At 35.6% G+C, this 17,556-nt stretch overlaps 1 protein-coding gene across 2 annotated transcripts in view; it reads right to left on the bottom strand.

Annotated features, from left to right (window-relative positions):
• Ctnna3 (catenin alpha 3) overlaps positions 1–17,556 on the bottom strand; it is a 1,374,363-nt gene that overhangs the window by 431,300 nt on the left and 925,507 nt on the right. For both annotated transcript variants that reach the window (XM_070021006.1, XM_070021007.1), the window contains one exon: positions 7,129–7,285. In XM_070021006.1, the coding sequence (XP_069877107.1) occupies positions 7,129–7,285 (157 nt within the window). The remainder of the gene's footprint in view (positions 1–7,128; positions 7,286–17,556) is intronic.

The following is a 17,556-nucleotide window of genomic DNA, read 5'->3' as shown; positions in this document are numbered from 1 at the left end:
TCACATAGGAGAATACTGTAGAATCACAATACTTCAGTGAGTTTCAGGAGCTGACATGGCAAGGTCTGGGTAATCTCTACATCCATGGCTGGGGATATAGACTCACCACTGCCATTTGCTTTTCACCTCCACATTTACTTTGTTATTATAAAGGTTTCATCAAGGCTTATAATATAAAAAAATGCACCATAATATTCCAAACAGAATATTTTTGTTCTGGCATGATTTTGAAGAAGTACAGGTACAATTTAACTCTGAGGTGAGCTCTTTCTTCATCTAATGCGCCTCCTCTTCTCTAGAAGCAATCTCTTGCTCTTGGTATGGTATGCATGGGATTCAGGTCATCCTACTGTCTATATTGCTCTCCAATTTGCTGGTCCATTCAACATTTAAAACCAGTCCTTTTAATATGGGGAACAAGTTAATTTCTTTCAGCATATGTATCTATGGCTACTTATTCATCCCCCTATTAATGGGAAAAAATGAGAATGATCTGTCTTGAACTTTTCTATGATGATGACATGCTCAAATATCACTAATAAAACTAGGACATATGGCAAAAAAATCACCAGGTAACCTAGGTAACAGATATTGCTATTTTACTCATTCCAGTGATTATAAAAAATGTAAACTCTTAGAAGCAGCCTACACAAGAAGTCATAGTATTTTTGTGTACAAATTGGCACTATCAGAACTTTTTACTTTTTGACATTTGATAATCATAAATTTCAAGTAATTCTTTGGTTGTTTTGTTGAACCTATGGGCTTAACAAAGCTGATCCTTGAAGAGATCTGTTCTTCTAATGCCTACTTTTGATTGTAACAATTGTCTTCCAGTGAAAGTCCTGAACAGGATCCAATGTATTCTAAACATACCATTTTATATAATTTTTTTCCCAGTTAAGCTCTAAGACTACAGGGGTTTTCTTCCGTTTCTTCTCTCAACTGCTCTATTACAAGGACAACAGTGTTACTACTTTGTAGCTACTTGCCAAATATTTAGTATATAAACAACTAGATAAATGAATGAGTGACTAAATGAATAAATAATAATGAATGATCTTAACATTTTATACGAGACATTTAAACACGTTTTATTTCCAAAATATCATAGACCTGACAAAAAATAGCAAAACTGTCAGTCACAAGTTATCAAACACTCAGATTCTCTTCCTATTTTTCTAATTGTTTCTAGAAATAAAATCTGCTTCTTTGACAAGCAACATAGGAGTTACTTTAGCAATAAAAATTTTGGTAAGACTGGCATGCATTTGGTAAGAATATAATTGTGTTGCTTCTTTTCATTTGTTTCCACATTACTAGTGAATGAGCATAGAGTGTCCTGCTTGCTTGACAGTGCTCTGTCACTTGAACAACACTTGCAACACTTTCTTTTTTAATTTAATACGTTTTTTATTGTAAAAATACTGTACAGAAGGGTTACAGTTACATGAGCAAGGTAATGAGTACATTACCTATCAAGCATTATTGCCTCCTCCTTTGTTTTCCCCAGCAACCCTTTTTTTTCTGAAAATATATAGTTTATTTCCATGAAGTTGACATATGGAAGAGCCACTATAGCAGCATCTCTTTTTCCTTTTTTTTCCTTCCTTATCCCTCCCACCTCCACAACTATACTACTCCCCTCTGCCTCCCACCCCCTCTAAATTGAAAAGTTCATTTTTCAATATAGTGTCTTGTACATCTCATTGTTACAATGGGTCAACCCTATATCCCTAATTAAGCATTTTGTTTTTTTTTTTCCTTCTCCTCCCCAAATTAGATAAGTCTATATACAAGATGCAGGGCACTGACATCAAATAGTGAAAACAGGTTATACCGTGGGGGAGGAACATACAAAGAAACAAAAAAAAAATCACAGGGACTTACTAGCTTCCTCCTACCCCAGATAGCTTTGAATTACTATCCTCCTACTTTGATCTTCAGAGTATCTGTTTTTTTCTGGCATATATTGACAAGTAAAAGGTATATGTATGATATTACATAACTCCCTACCTGGTATTCAACATTGTGGGTTGGAATTTTTAGATATTATATATACTATATACATATATATTCTTAAATATTCATATGTATTCTTTGTATCTATTAAGGAATCCTGTTTAGCACTACTTCTGTGAAAGTGGCTCTAGCATCTGGGTTTAGTGTTTTAAAACCTGATAAGGTCTATGATGCTGCTATTTAAAGTTTATATGGCTTTCTTTTTCCAGTAGAAGTACACAAATCTGAAGACACAGACACTTGATTGGTATGTATCATACTGGCCAACTTGCTGACTCTCAAACTTACAGGCACTTTTGTAAGTTTTTCTTACCTTGTGGAATGGTTTTCCAATTTTCTTCAAGGCCTAGTTAAACAACCCAGTTAAACAGCTTTATTTAAAAAAAATAACTCCCCTTGGTGCCTTGATTCTGCATCAGCATTAATTGTACAGTATTTTCTTTGTATAGATATTGTAATTAACTTGTGAATTCTGCTATAGAAAATGTTGCATTTTTCCTTGTCTAAATATCCTTCTATTCTTCTATAAGAAGAATACTTATTCTTTTGTACAGAGTAAATGCTCACCTCTCTTTGACCAAAATCCATTTTGTAGGACAGGATTAAAAATCCTCATTTAAAAGGATATATCTATATTGCTGCATTTCATAGCTTGATGCCCTTAATCAATGAAAAATTTACTTCTGTGTAGGCTAAAAACAATGTATACATGCATTGATTTGTAATAGGTGCTTTGTTATAATTGTAGTTCATCCTGTGTAGATAAATAACATGTTTCTGGGGGTGGGGGGAGGATGGGAAGGGATGGGAAGGGGAAACAAAGGAGGAGGCTATAATGCTTGATAAGAAATGTACTAATTATCTTGCCCATGTAATTGTAACCCCTCTGTACAGTATTTTCACAATAAAGAATAAATAAAAATTTAAAAAAGATAAATAACATGTTTGTCATTATTTGTTCCAACTACTATTATACTAATATGATGTTGATATTCACTAGTACTTCTTCTGTAGCTAATTAATGTATCATTATAATGCTAACATTATAATGTTAACATTATAATGAAGGCATATTGAAAATTCATTTTAATTTCCCTTCCTCAAATGCTTTATATTGCACTTTTGTAAAAAGCAATGATCATGTGTGTGATGGTTTCAACCACAAAGTTTCCCTTGTGGTATACTTCTGATAGCAGCAGAGTTATCTTTGTGTTCCTATGTCAGAGTCAGAGAGCACAGTAATGATTAATATAGCAGGTTCTATTTTGCATAACTTAAAGACTTTTTAAAAATATAAATTCCAAGGCTCTACACATTTTGTGAAAGCATAAGACATAAACTGTGAAAAATAGCTAACACAGAATTTAAAAGGGATAATAAATACCAGTATTTATTTAACGAACACATACCAAAAGCCTGAGAAAACATTGTGGAAGCAGTATGTTCAATTAGGAAGATTCAAGGGCATGTAAGGGGAAAGATGGATTGGAGGAGGTTGGGAAATTCAGGATATGGAGTAAAAGATTCTATAGGAACCTTTCAATTCATTAATTCATTAAGTCAATATGATGTTATTTTCAGGAGTATTTTTGACAATAATGAAACAGCAGGGCTAACTCTAATCAGTAGGGTTCTGCTTCAGAATGCTCAGTGGCTTCCTTCATTTCTAGGGTGATCTCATCTACCCAACATGGCCGTTCTCTCCACTGTGTTAAAACCTGTCTCCTCCACTAGAATTTACTCAGGGTTCAATCTCCAGAGCTTTCATAGTGCATAGCACTTACAAATTTACAGTAAGTATTCAATGAATAGATGGATTGAAAGAAAGTTTGCACCTATATAAATTCACATATTTAATCAGTTGTTAGCTTTTTTAATAGTTCTCCTGGTCCAAATCAATCCTTCCTTCCATCAAATTTTATAGCTCACTAGGAGTCAATTCACATAATATTTCAAAAAGTTGACACATATATTATTTTCCTGTGTACATTTGTATCTTAAACATAGATCTTATATTTTAATATATTCCTATATGGACAAATAACATTAGGGATTTCAGGCACTATGAATGGTTGTTAGCAGTTTCTTAAAGTTCATCTTGTCTCATTTCTGTTTATAAATAGAACAGGTTCTAAGGTGTATTTTTCCCCTAAGGTATGTTTTTAATATATGTTTTCAGAAAATGACAAAGGGCAGAGTGAATAATGTGGGGAGAAACAGAATCAACATGGGTCAGAAAACATTTAGGGAAAATACATTTGGAAGAGTTTTTCCAACTACTTTTAAGAAGATAGACAACTGAACCTCACAGAACCTAAATTTCCAAATAACTCCTTACTATTAAAAATAACGTTTTAGCACTGGGTGTCGGTGGCTGTAATCCTAGCTACTCAGGAACTTGAGATCTGAGGACTTCAGGTAAAGCCAGTCTGGGCATGAGGTAAGGTGTGTGTGTGTGTGTGTGTGTGTGTGTGTGTGTGTGTGTGTGTGTGTGTGTGTGTGTGTGTGTGTGTGTGTGTGTGTGTGTGTGTGTGTGTGTGTGTGTGTGTGTGTGTGTGTGTGTGTGTTTAAAATAAGTTTTTATTGTGAAAATACTGTACAGAGAAGTTACAGTTACATGAGCAAGGTAATAAGTACATTTCTTATCAAGCGTTGTTGCCTCCTTTGTTTTTCCTCTATCATCCCTTCCTTCCTACTTCTACAACTACACTCCTCCCTACCCCCACCTAAACTGTAAAAGTTCAATGTTCAACAGTGTCTTGCACATATCATTGTTACAATAGGCCAACCTGTGTCCACATTTAAACATTTTCTTTTTTTCCCTTCTCCTCCCCAAATTAGACCGACATTGAAAACAGGGGTTATACTGTGGGGGAAGAACATACAAAGCAACAGCAACAAAAAATCACATAGTACATTATAAATATGTTAGAAACAACAGCAAAAAAGAAAAATCCACTTGTGTCCCCATCTGGGGTTCATTTTGCTTAACATCATCTTATCTGGTCATATGTACATAGCTTTTGACCTTTTCTGTTTTTCCCAGGCATATACTATTATTGCAAGTAAGGGAAACCATGGGACCTATGTTTCTTTAGGCCTGGTTTACTTAATATAATTTTTCCCAAGTGGCCAAAAGGAATTGTGAGATTCTTATCACCAATTAACGAACAGAAAACCGGAAGTGGCCCTTTGGCTCAAGTGGTAGAGCTTTAGCTCATTGTTGAATTTTATTTTACACTTAAAAATTTATACTTCATAATACATAAGGTATGTTGTCTATACTTCTTATATTTTTCAAGAAAGGATTGATTGTATCTAGGTTTGGCATTCTCTATGTAGAGCATGAAACAAAATACCCAAATATGATTTCCAAATGTAGGCATCTTGTCTCATGAGACTTTTGGTAATGGTATAAAATAATTTTAAAACCATCCAACAACAGATCTATATTTAGAATTACAACAGATTAGTGGAACACATTTGACATTAGAATAATCCTTATTTAAAGAGCCTGTCATCAATATTGGACCATTTTATCAATTTAAAACAAAATTACAAGCAAAGACTTCAATCATGTGGTTTTTTTACCTGTGTTAACCACAATAAAACAATAAAGTCTGGAAAAATCTTTCCCATCGTAATCTGACAATTAAATTACTTTTCTATCTTAAAAGGAAAACTAGTGCTCTAAGAAATCACCAGTTTTCACAACTCATTTTGGATAAGATGGATACTATTTAAGGGCTTAGGGTTTTATTTTTGTTAAAAATCTAATAATGAACATTATTCTTGACTACTGGAAAGAAAGCTCATTTACAGGGTGAAATTTTTACAAAAAATTTCAATGTTTTAATTTTCTATGGTTAATGCTACCCTCTATGAACTAAGTTCATTCACCTGACAAACAGATGAATACAAATGGCATTTTACTCTGAAGATCATCCTAAAAGAAACCAGACATATCATTTGCTCTTAGAAACATCTGCAGCTTCCTCTGCCCCACTTACAATTTGGCAGCTTTCACCATAGTGATTCAGACCATGATTCGAAACCTAAAAACATGGAACTCTTGTTGCTTATCCTATAATCTTCAGATGAGGGTTCTGAATCCAGTACTAAAACCATGTGTGGGGCTAGCTAGGTTCTTTCTCATCTATTTGGGGAAATTTTGTGAAGAGATGTCATCACAAGTGGAAGAAGGTGTTGAAGAATTATAACAAGACGAATAAGTGTGTGGGGGTGGGGGAGGAGGCAGGCTAAACCAATGCCAGGTAGGTTTATGAAGGCACAGAAATGAGCCAGCAGTGGAAGCTGCTCAGTGTGTTGGGTAGACATGTTCGGTTGTCTCTTCAACAATCATGGCTTCCGCTTTATGCTCATATAAATGATTTTGTGTAGCGAGCGACTAGTTGTAAAGATTGCATTAGTGGCTGATTTATGTCTAATGTTTCTCTAGGTCCCGTTCAAATCTGTTCGTGAGGGCTTATTCTATCCTTTTTTTTTTTCGCAACTGAGAGTTCAGAGGCTTCATATTAGTGGCCTGAAACCTCCCTTGATGGAGTATTGTTACATAGAAATCAACAAGTACAACATACTAGGGCAATGACTTCCTCTGGTCCCCAGTCAGTCAGTTAATCATTTCCACTCAATCTCTATATTCATCATGGAAATTCTATTTGCTTTTGCTAAGCATTAGTTCCCGAGTGGGTAAGGCACCAAATTCTGATGTGAAAGAGGTAATGTGGAATGTGGAATGGTTGGGATCAGTGCTCTAAAGTGCAAGTTTGAAGAAGGCTTAAGGTTTCCAGCTCCCATCTTTTGTATTGCTTTGACTATGAATAAGTCCTTGAATGGGACTATGGATTACGACCTTGTATACATTGTTTACTTGTGAAGACAGGCACTGAGGTTCCTCATCCCAGAGGGGCTATTGCTGATAGGCACTCAGCCACTACATAGACATGCACTTCTATAGAGGTCTTTTAAACAAAAGTCTCCTTCTTTAACTTAAACTTAATTACTTTCAGCATTACTTGCTTTACAAATTCAACAATATTACATGCGGAAACGAGTTTTTAAAAAATAAAAAGATGAAGGACATACCAGATACAGCAAGGAAGTCATCAATGCTTGTAATGTCATCTACAGCTTCAGTGAGAACATGTATGTAATTTTCCCAGGTGCGCTTGTACATTTCCATGGTGTTTTTGACTATTTGACTTTTGGGTCTTGCAGCCAAAGCAAGTGCAGCATTAATAATCTGAAAAGGTATAAAGAGTTCACGCCATGACTTCTTCAAAAATTGTGCAAATGGAATGCGTTCTTTATTTTAAACCACAGAGTGAATGGTAAAATGTGTGTATGGATATTTTCTCCCTTTGCTTTTTATTATACTTCCTGTACCATTAAAACAATTTATTAAGTATTTTTGTTAAAGGATCACAGAAAATACGATGATAATTAGTACCTGTTTCTTAGGGAGCTCATAAGATTTCATAAAAACTTGTGTTTGAAGATTTCAGTAGAAAGTGCAGGACATAACTTAATTCCTTACACAATAAGTGCCATAAAAGCAAATAGTAGTCAAGAGTTGTTTGCTTGTTTGGGGGGGGGGTACTCTGATTTTGAACTGAAGACCTTGTACTTTCTTAAGCAAGCATTCTACCACTTGAGCAATGTCTCCAGCCTTTTTGTGCTTTAGTTGTTTTTCAAATGGAACCTCAGGCCACCACTCCTGAGTTGCTGGAATTACAGGAACATGATAACTCACACAACAAGGTCAAGAGGGGTTAAGTGCTAAGGCATGGATTCAGAGAAGTGACATTTTTAACCAGGAATCTGGGGTTCACATTGGGAAATCACTAAAGTATGACTTTGATTTGTTTGAGAATTTTTAAATATTTCACAAGAAGGTATTCATAAAGGAGTTTGTTGCATATTTCAAATTCATGCCAAGTATCTCATATATATATCTAGTACTGTTCTAGGTTTTAGCAATATGTCAATAATGGAGACACAAGTAAACCTACCATCTTCATGGAGCTAAGATGAGAGTTGAAAGAGTCAAGGGAAGATAAAGTAGAAAGTTCTGTAAGAATAGTAGGTCATTGTCACACATGCTGTTCATTTACTATGCATGTGTTCACAGTATCATCCAAATCCTCAGACGGCAACAGCATGTGTACTCGGCTTACTCAGGATGGCAGCCTCATTGGGAAGGTAACTGGAGGGTTGCATTGACTTTCGGTCAATTTTCTCAGAGTTACACTTCAGAAAAATTAATTTCCAAGCAAACCTACGAGGCTCCTACAAGAGGTTATAAGAAGACACAAGTGTCTGAGCTGTGATGTAGAGGTAATGAAAAGGACTTCATAGAACTCTCAATGGGTTAAGAGAAGATCTGTGGGGGGGAAGGGAAAGTGGGAGAAAATGAAGGAGTGGCTAACACTGTTTGACAAGAAATGTACTCATTGCCGCCCTACTTATGTAAAGGTAACCCCTCCGTACATCACCTTCACAATAAAATTAAAGTTAAAAAGATGTGGATAGGGGAGAGATGATTACCAGAAATATGATGGAGTCATTGACAAAGATGTAGGAAACAGTATTTAAGGGCAAGGGAATAAATTGACAACATGGGAACAATCACATATTATATTACAGAACATTGTACTTCATTTCATGGCATTTTTATAGGGAAAATGCATGCCAACATACTAGAAAAAACACATGCAACAATTTGTGGTTCTTTCTTGGTGGTAGAGTTTCATGTACCTTACCATATTTTTTCTTATAAATTTTCAGATTATCTGAGGTGGACACATTTTAGTAGTATCTCAGAATAAATTACTCTTCAAGGGAATATGATTAATAAATTTGTCCATGAATAATATTGAGCATGATTACAGTATTGTTAGAAGTAGGGCAGGTCAGTGAGTTTAAAAATAAGGCTGTGTTGTAGAGACTAAGTTGATCAAGGCTATTAGGTATCAGCTGTGATATTAACTTGAAACTGATTCTTTGATCTGCATGCAAATTACAATTCTTGACATAAAAATGTACAACTAGAAATTCTTTTAATAAATGCTGTTTCTTTGTTATGCATTTGTTCATCCACAGCAATGACAACATACTTCTGACAACATGACTTCTGACTTCAGTCTGTTTCAGAACAGTTCAGAGTGCTAGTTAAGATACAAATCCCTAAGCCACGTCCCTGGAGATTCTAATTCAGCTGATCTGACAGGTGGGCCTCAGAATCGACACTTCAAAAATGCTCCCAGCTGCTGCTGCTGATCCTACCAGTCTGGGCCTATATGGTGATTCACCTCCACGTGCAACAATGAGTGACATAATGTGGGGATGGAGGGGACTGTCACCAAGGTATCTTCATAAGGAAAGATGTCCTCAAAGACTGAAATCCGGAAAGCAAGTAGAAGTTATAGGAAAAGGGATGATTTTTCTTTTTTAGGAAGAGATGATCTGAGCAATGTAGAGCAACAAGATAGAGCATGACCACGCCTCCAGGAGGCTGTTCAGCATAGAAGAGTCAGTAATCGATTTGGAAGAGAACCAAAGAAGACAATGATTTAAAAAAAAAAGTACAGAACAGACCTTTGGAAAATATACACACCAGTGGGAAAAGGTCAATTGGAGGAGATAAAGGTAGGAGAAGGAAACATCAAGGAAGGAGGCAGAAAACTAAGGCATTGAAGGGTTACAAGACAATGAAGATCTTTTCAAAAGGCCAAGTGCTAAGGGAAATCAAGAATAATGAGGACTCAAAAAAAGCATGCTGGATTTGGAAATTAGGAGTCATCAGTGCAACAGAATGATCCTGGATGAAGATCCCTCAGTACTGTGGTAACAATGTTACCTAAAGGTTTCACCTTACATCAGTGGCTTACAGATTATTGGGGGTAGAGGAAGAGCTTAAAAATGTGATGTGGCTATTCTGTCTTCTCTTTCCTTTTTATGGAAGAGAAACACATGCATTTTTTAAATGAAAACAGATACAGACTTTAGAAATAGCTATCGTGCCGTATTTCTTTATTTCCATTTTAGAGTTGTGTTAGCCTGTTAACTTACTATCTACCTTTGTGTATACTACCAGAGCACTCGATGAGGCTATTCATTGTTCCTGCCACTGGATAACTGTACACACCTGTGAGTGTGTTGAACTAATGGCTTCACAGTGAAGTATACTTTTGAACTGGTGGCACAGGCCCTCAGTGGAGATAAGAAGTCATGAATATATGACAGGGGATATTTTGTGAGAGTGTTTCAGGTCTGCCACTGATCCATTCTTTCTGATTCATCACAGCCCATGCTGAGAAAGCTTTATCCTACTTGACTTATCTGATATTTAGCTTACATCTAAAAGCAGACACATTTCAAAAGATGTCCTAATGTCATTCTTCAAGCATTTTAGCTACATAAGCTAAAGAACAGAAAACGAGCATTCTCAAAACTTCCTCACACATGACAAAAGAGTTTAAAAAGAATTATTTTACCTCTATGCCATTCTTGTATCTTTTGCTTATGGCTGCAGTTATTCATATTAGAACCACTGGACAATGACATTTACCTGGTTGTCCAGTTCACATGTCACAGTGTCTTAAAAACCATGCTTTTTATTAGATTTTAACTAAATTCATTTTGCTTGTTTTGGCAGTGTTGGGAATCAAACCCATGTTCTCATGAATGCTAGAGAAAGGCTCTATCAATAGCCAACTGGACTGTTTCAGTAATCTTAATAGTTTTCTACTTCCAATGGCTATTTTCTCCAAGCCATCCTCCTTACTAGTGAGTCATTTCTTTCTCATACACAGAAGTAATTACACCTCCCCTTACCTTTCCTGATGAATTTTTTTAATCTTAATTTTAGGTGATATTACATTTAGCTTTGGGTGGAATTCTGATACAGTGATCAAGGGTGAAAAGGCAAAGGCAAAGGAGGGAAAGACAAAAGGAAAAAAGATAAGGAGAAAGGGGAAAGGAAAGAAAAAGGAGGGAGGAAAAGAGGTAGGGAGGTAGGGAAGAATTGAGCTTCATTGGGTGTGTACAAAATATATTTTATACAATATTTGTCCAAACTTTTAAGTTACAAACTACTTTCTAAAAGTGTTGCACCATATACATTGTTTTTCGTAAAGGAGGCTCTGAAAATTCAATGAGATTTAGGCCCCACTCAGACTGCTATAACCAGTGTATTCTTTATAAAAGCAACTTGTCTTCTGCCTAGGACAGAATGAATCTAGATTCCATTGTAATATTTTATCTTAACTGTCTTGATAGTAAAGTGATGCATCAGATAAAGAAGACTTTTTAAAAATGTTCTAAATACTTAATCCTTTTCAGAGGCAAGCAATTCCCATCGCTCTGTTCCTCCCTCCTGTGTGAAAATGGCTTCCTTTAAATTGTTTTCTATTTTACTTCTAAAATACAGTTGAAAATGGAATAAGAGTAGAGCAATCACAACAAGGGCATGCAGGTTGCTATGTGCCAGACATGTTTTCCAAGCCAGTGATCTGTGAGAACTTTTTTTCCCATATACTGAAGATGATCTTATTTGTATCCTGACCCAGGGTGTGGGTGTAACATGGAGAACAAGGACTTTGAGTAATCGGTCCAAAAGTACAGAAAGGGCTATAAAACTAAAAGTCAAAGGGATAAAGTGACCATGTTGTTTTGTCTCCAACTGTGATTTGATACATAAAAGAAGTTCATCTACTCCCAAGGATGTGTTTTCCTAGTTTGTTGGAGGTGGGATCACTGTTGATTGTTGAAATGTGGGGATCATCATTCCATTAGCTGAGTTCTTTTAGGTTCCTTTCGATTCCATCATTCAATAGAATGAAGAAAATGAAGAAATAAATCCATGTAATTAATTTTTCCCAGAGATAGTTCAATACTGGCATTGATACAAAATAATCTTGAATTTTTAGTTAATATAACAAAAGCACTTTGTGGATTAAAAAGATGAGTTATGTACAGTACCAAAGGTCTGATTACCTCAGTGTCATGGCATGTACAGGATATTAAAACAACTAGATATATGGTGCCTCAAATGCATCTAAGTTTTATGTGAGGCAAATTTATATCATCGGCTTGAATGGATAGCACAATAATAATTTTGGAATTTTAGCAACCACAGTAATGACAACAAGGCAGTAGTGTAAATCCAGGCATACTTTCCCAAGATCCTTAAATGATATGCAAGCAATCAAACACGTCTCTTTCCTCTGCTACTTTGTTCAAATGCCCTCAGCTTTGATAAGGTTTGTTCATTTGACTCCTTCACATTATATATGAGAAATCGGTACAGGAGCTTACATTAAAGCACATAATATTTCTCACCAAGAATCTTGACCATCATGATGTTATATTAGATTGTCATCACATTTTGGAGGCAGATCTGGGGATGATGGTGACTTGTTCTATACTCGAGTTCTACAACAGTTAAGGATATGGAATCTGACTTTCACCTCACAACTTATAACCCTCTCCTTAGCCATAAAGAAATGGCTCCTGGACGAAAGCATCACTCAGGAAGACAGGCTCACCCTTCCTTTCCGTATACATATAAAAAAACACAAAATAAGCTACTCTGGGAGTTTAGGATTATTATTTAATAGGAAGGAGACAAGGCTTGTTAATGTGGAGGGCAGGACATGACTTTCTTTGAATATATATATATATATATATATATATATATATATATATATATATGTCAGTGTAATTTTTTGTATTTCCTAATAGGTACTGTTAGAGAAAAGGAGAGAAATTTGATGAGCACTGATTAAGTTCTGGAAACTATATATAGTAAACAAGAATATGTTGTTCATCAGAATGTCTGTACAAGGCACTCATTCTATATACCAACAGACACCCCACAAAACTATTTTCTGCAAACTACACCAGAAGGTAACATTAGAAAACCAAAGGAAGAAAATGAATAAGGCAAAGTTATATCCAGTGAATTGTGGCATATATGACAAACATGGTCTACAAGTAGATTTTGTACATAGATAAAACAGAATTGTGAGTTGGATAACACATTTTAATTTATACATTTACCCATAAGGAGTTGTATGAAGAGTGCCAATCCACCCCCTCAATTTATGTCCCATGCATCTTGATCAATGTCACTATTCTCGCATTTTAATCTACCTCCATTACTGACCAGTTCTGTATGGATTCAGACAAGCAGTTTGTTCTCTGACTCAATTTCTAACTTGAACGGTCATAAAAATGTTGCAAAGGTGGTTAGGAGAACTAAATTAGATTCAATAAACAACTAACATCCAGCACAGGCAGAGGTAGAAGGTATGTCTATGAACATTGTTTTATTTAAAGAAAGAGGTTGGAATGACTTAAAAACAGACAACACAAATACACTCAGAATTTACATTTATGTTGTTATCGTCAACATTCACTATGATTACAAATAGAAAGCCATCACTTTCAGTAAAACAATTCATATAAATATTAAAATAAGAAAAAATATCCCTGAGAAAATAGAAATTGATTTTGGAAATAATAATTCATATTACAAGTAAGGTAATGGAACATAATTTCCAATGATGAAAACAACATAGACAATAGAAGTCTTGTAGAATCCTTATCATCTGTGATTCAGAGATTATGGATTTGAGATTTAGAATAGAAGAAATTTCTACCATCTTCCAAATCATTTAGGTTCAAATAGCAGAATTAAAACTGAAATTGCTATGTTTGGCAAATTCCTATTTTTAAAAGGAGTTTTATGTCAGAAGCATCTACAGAGTTTTCTTGTATTGTACCACCCCAATTCATGTAGATATAAAAGCAAAATGTAAGCCATTCATTAATTGCCAAATGTGTTTTATAATAAGAGGTTGGCAAAGTTAAAAAGGGAAAGAACATATTTGAAGCATTAGGCATTAAACATTTTTTCATATATTTGGAATTTCTGAAGGTTCAGATTTGTTTCTAGCTTTAAAATAAGTTAGATTAAGTGTTAGGAAATGTAACTTTCTTAACTGTTAAGAAACATGTTTCATGCAGCTGTCATTTACAAAGGTAGAAAATATAAAACATGGATAGAGGTAGTGTTTTAGAGGATTACAATTTGGGCCCAACTCAGACAAAAAGTCAGGCTGCCCTTATCTCAACAACAATAACAAAAAAACCCACAAAAACAAAACTTGGCATGATGAAACAGTGCAATCCCAGCTGTTCAATGGGCTTAGGCACAAGGATGGTAGTTGAGTCTAGCCTAAGTGCAAACCACAAAAATCTATCTGTATAGCTCAAGGCCCTAAGTTCAAATCCCAGTACCATAGAAGGAAAGGAAGAAAGGGAGGGAGAAGGAAGGAAGAAAGGAAGGAAGGAAGGAAGGAAGAAAGGAAGGAAGGAAGGAAGGAAGGAAGGAAGGAAGGAAGGAAGGAAGGAAGGAAGGAAGGAAGGAAGAAAGGAAGGAAGGAAGGAAGGAAGGAAGGAAGGAAGGAGGGAGGGAGGGAGGGTAGGAAGGAAGGAAGGAAGGAAGGAAGGAAGGAAGGAAGGAAGGAAGGAAGGAAGGAAGGAAAGAGGGAGGGAGGGAGGGAGGAAGGGAAGAAGGGACGGAGGGAGGGAAGGAGGAAGGGAGGGAAGGAAGGAGGAAGGGAAGGAGGGAGGAAGGAAGTGAGCAAGGAAGGATAAAACATAGGAAATAACAAGTATATTAAATACAGATTACATAAATAATTTTCCCAAGAGGTAAAGACATGTTAAGAAGATATTTTTATAGAACATAATTGAGATGAACTAGACATGGTCTCAAACGTCCTCTTCCTCCCCCTTGTAGTTCTCGATATTTCATTGTTCCTGTTCTCCATTCTGTTTCTCTCTCTTTTGAACTGACCTTGTACTCTTGCTTCATTGTGCCCATTACCACCTCACAATCTGAGACTATTTCCCATGAAGACAGAGTTTCAGCTCTTCTCCTAGTCATTCTCTGCCAAGAAATACTTTTATAAGGCTTTCATTTCCCTCTTGTATTATGATAAAAAGTAACTTACCTAAGTTCATATAAAGTCTTGAAATATCTGTGGCCTTGCATAATTTCCCTTCACTCCCCCTCACTTGGTCGTCTTCTTTGTACTCAACCATTTCCTCAGGGCAGCTTTATGAAATCTAGGCCAGATTATTTAATTATATACTCTCCTGAAACTATGTAGCCTTCCTTTGAGTATATATTTCATTGACTGCTTGGTATGGTCCATCTATCTGAACCTCATCACCACTGTTTATAAGAAGATAAGATCCTTATGCTACTTCGTCTGGAGACACTCCAGTAGAATTCTCCCATGTGACCAGGTGCCAACCAAAGCTTCTCCCTACTTGACACACCTACAACCAGTCCATCTGAGCTGCGTCCTAGGTCGTGACCAATTCCATCCCTTTAAGGAACTCCTGATGCTCTTCGGTGAGGGTAATTTACCTGCATTTTAAAAATGTGAAACTAATCACTGATTTGGAAAAAATAGAATACATTCTAAAGTCTATTCAACAGATAAAATGTTAATCAAATCCATAAAGGAATCTATTCCAAAGATTAATTCAAGTTTTGGAACATCGATCAGTGGCCCGGATCAAAGTGTATACATCTATGATGCTCAGCCCTAGAGAAATGGAAGCTAGAGAAAGTAAACACTGAAGTGTCATTTCCCTCATAAACTTGCCTGCTCAGAACCGTGCCATTTTGTTACTTTTACAGATTTTGGTTATCTGAACTTTGTCAAGTCATTTGGGAAACTAAGAGAGAATCCAAGCTGGAGAGCCCATTTAGAAATACAAGAGCAACTTTACCAGACATCACTGAGATAAAATAAAGTACAATGGAAGAATAAAACTAAGAGAGCTAGATGCTGCCAACAGAAGCATTACTAATTTTAAATCCATTACTATTTTATAAAAATATGAATATTAGTAGATAGATACATATACAAAAGAGAAATTATAAACCAACATTTTCTAAAAATGAAGTAGTATCATTCTTAAACTAAAAGGCTATGTTTATAATTCAGACAAGTCCATCTTTGCATTCTTTTCCATTTAATCCATCACATCAGGAATATCAAATACATAAAATTAGTTGATAGTATTGTTATTCATACTACAGTAAATAACTTATTAAACAGTGAAGTACATGGAAAAAGATATGAAATTATAAATTAATTACACCGACCTAAGATGGTGTATCAAAATTAAATCTCCTACTTTAAAACAAATACGATGATGACCATATACAATGATACTAAGAAAAATGAACTCCAAGAAACATGGACACAGGAGGTTTTACTTTGCTGTGATTGTTTTTAATGTACTATGTTATTTCTTGTTTCTTTTGTGTTTTTCCCCCTATGGATCATCCCCTGTTCTCACTGTATTTGATTTTGGTACACTGGATATTGTATATAAGTTTATCTGAAGCAGGGAAGGGAAGGGGAACAACAAAATGATGAGACAAATGACAAAGGGGGAACCAATGCAACAGTGATACTCACAAGACAGTATGTTGGAACTGATCTCTACAACTTGATGGGGGGAGGAGATTGGGAAAAGGAGGGAAAGAGATAGAAAAATGAGGGATGAAGGTTTTGGAAAAATTAGGAATCCATGGAACATTCCTCAATATAATTAAGGCTGTATATGAAAAACCTACAGCCAGCATTATACTCAATGGTGAAAAACTAAAGCCATTTCCTCTTAATTCAGGAACAAGACAAGGATGCCCACTCTCTCCACTTCTCTTCAATCTAGTATTAGAATGCCTAGCTACAGCAATAAGACAAGATGCAGACATAAAGGGGATCCAAATAGGGAAAGAAGAAATAAAACTCTCCCTCTTTGCAGATGACATGATCTTGTATCTAAAGAATCCCATAGACGCCACTCGCAAATTACTCAAGCTGATTCAAAACTTTGGCAAAGTAGCAGGTTATAAAATTAACCCCCCAAAATCAATGGCTTTTCTGTATGCCAACAATGAGAAAAGTGTGGCTGAAATTAGGAAAGCAACTCCATTTGTAATAGCCCCACAAAAAAATAAAATACCTAGAAATTAACTTAACTAAAGAAGTGAAGGATCTCTATGATGAAAACTTTAAAATCTTAAAAAAGGAAATCAACACAGAACTTAAAAAATGGCAAAATCTCCCATGCTCCTGGATTGGAAAGATTAACATTGTGAAAATGGCAATTCTTCCCAAGGTTATCTACAAATTCAACGCAATACCTATCAAAATTCCAACCTCATTCTTCAAGGAAATAGAAGAGGCAATCCAAAAATTCATATGGAAAAATAAAAGACCCCGAATAGCAAAAACGCTCCTCAATGGAAAGAACACTGCTGGAGGAATATCAATACCAAACTTCAAACTCTACTATAAAGCCATAGTAATCAAAACATCTTGGTATTGGCATAAGAACAGACCTCAGGACCAATGGAATAGAAATGAAAACCCAGAAATGAACCTACAGACCTATTGCCATCTAATCTTCGATAAG

Source organism: Dipodomys merriami, unplaced genomic scaffold (genome assembly GCF_024711535.1).
Source record: "Dipodomys merriami isolate MVZ:Mamm:240054 unplaced genomic scaffold, mDipMer1.0.p SCAF_14, whole genome shotgun sequence".
Taxonomy (NCBI): domain Eukaryota; kingdom Metazoa; phylum Chordata; class Mammalia; order Rodentia; family Heteromyidae; genus Dipodomys; species Dipodomys merriami.
The sequence above is the reverse complement of the archived record's forward strand: the minus strand, read 5'-3'. Positions and strand labels throughout refer to the sequence as shown.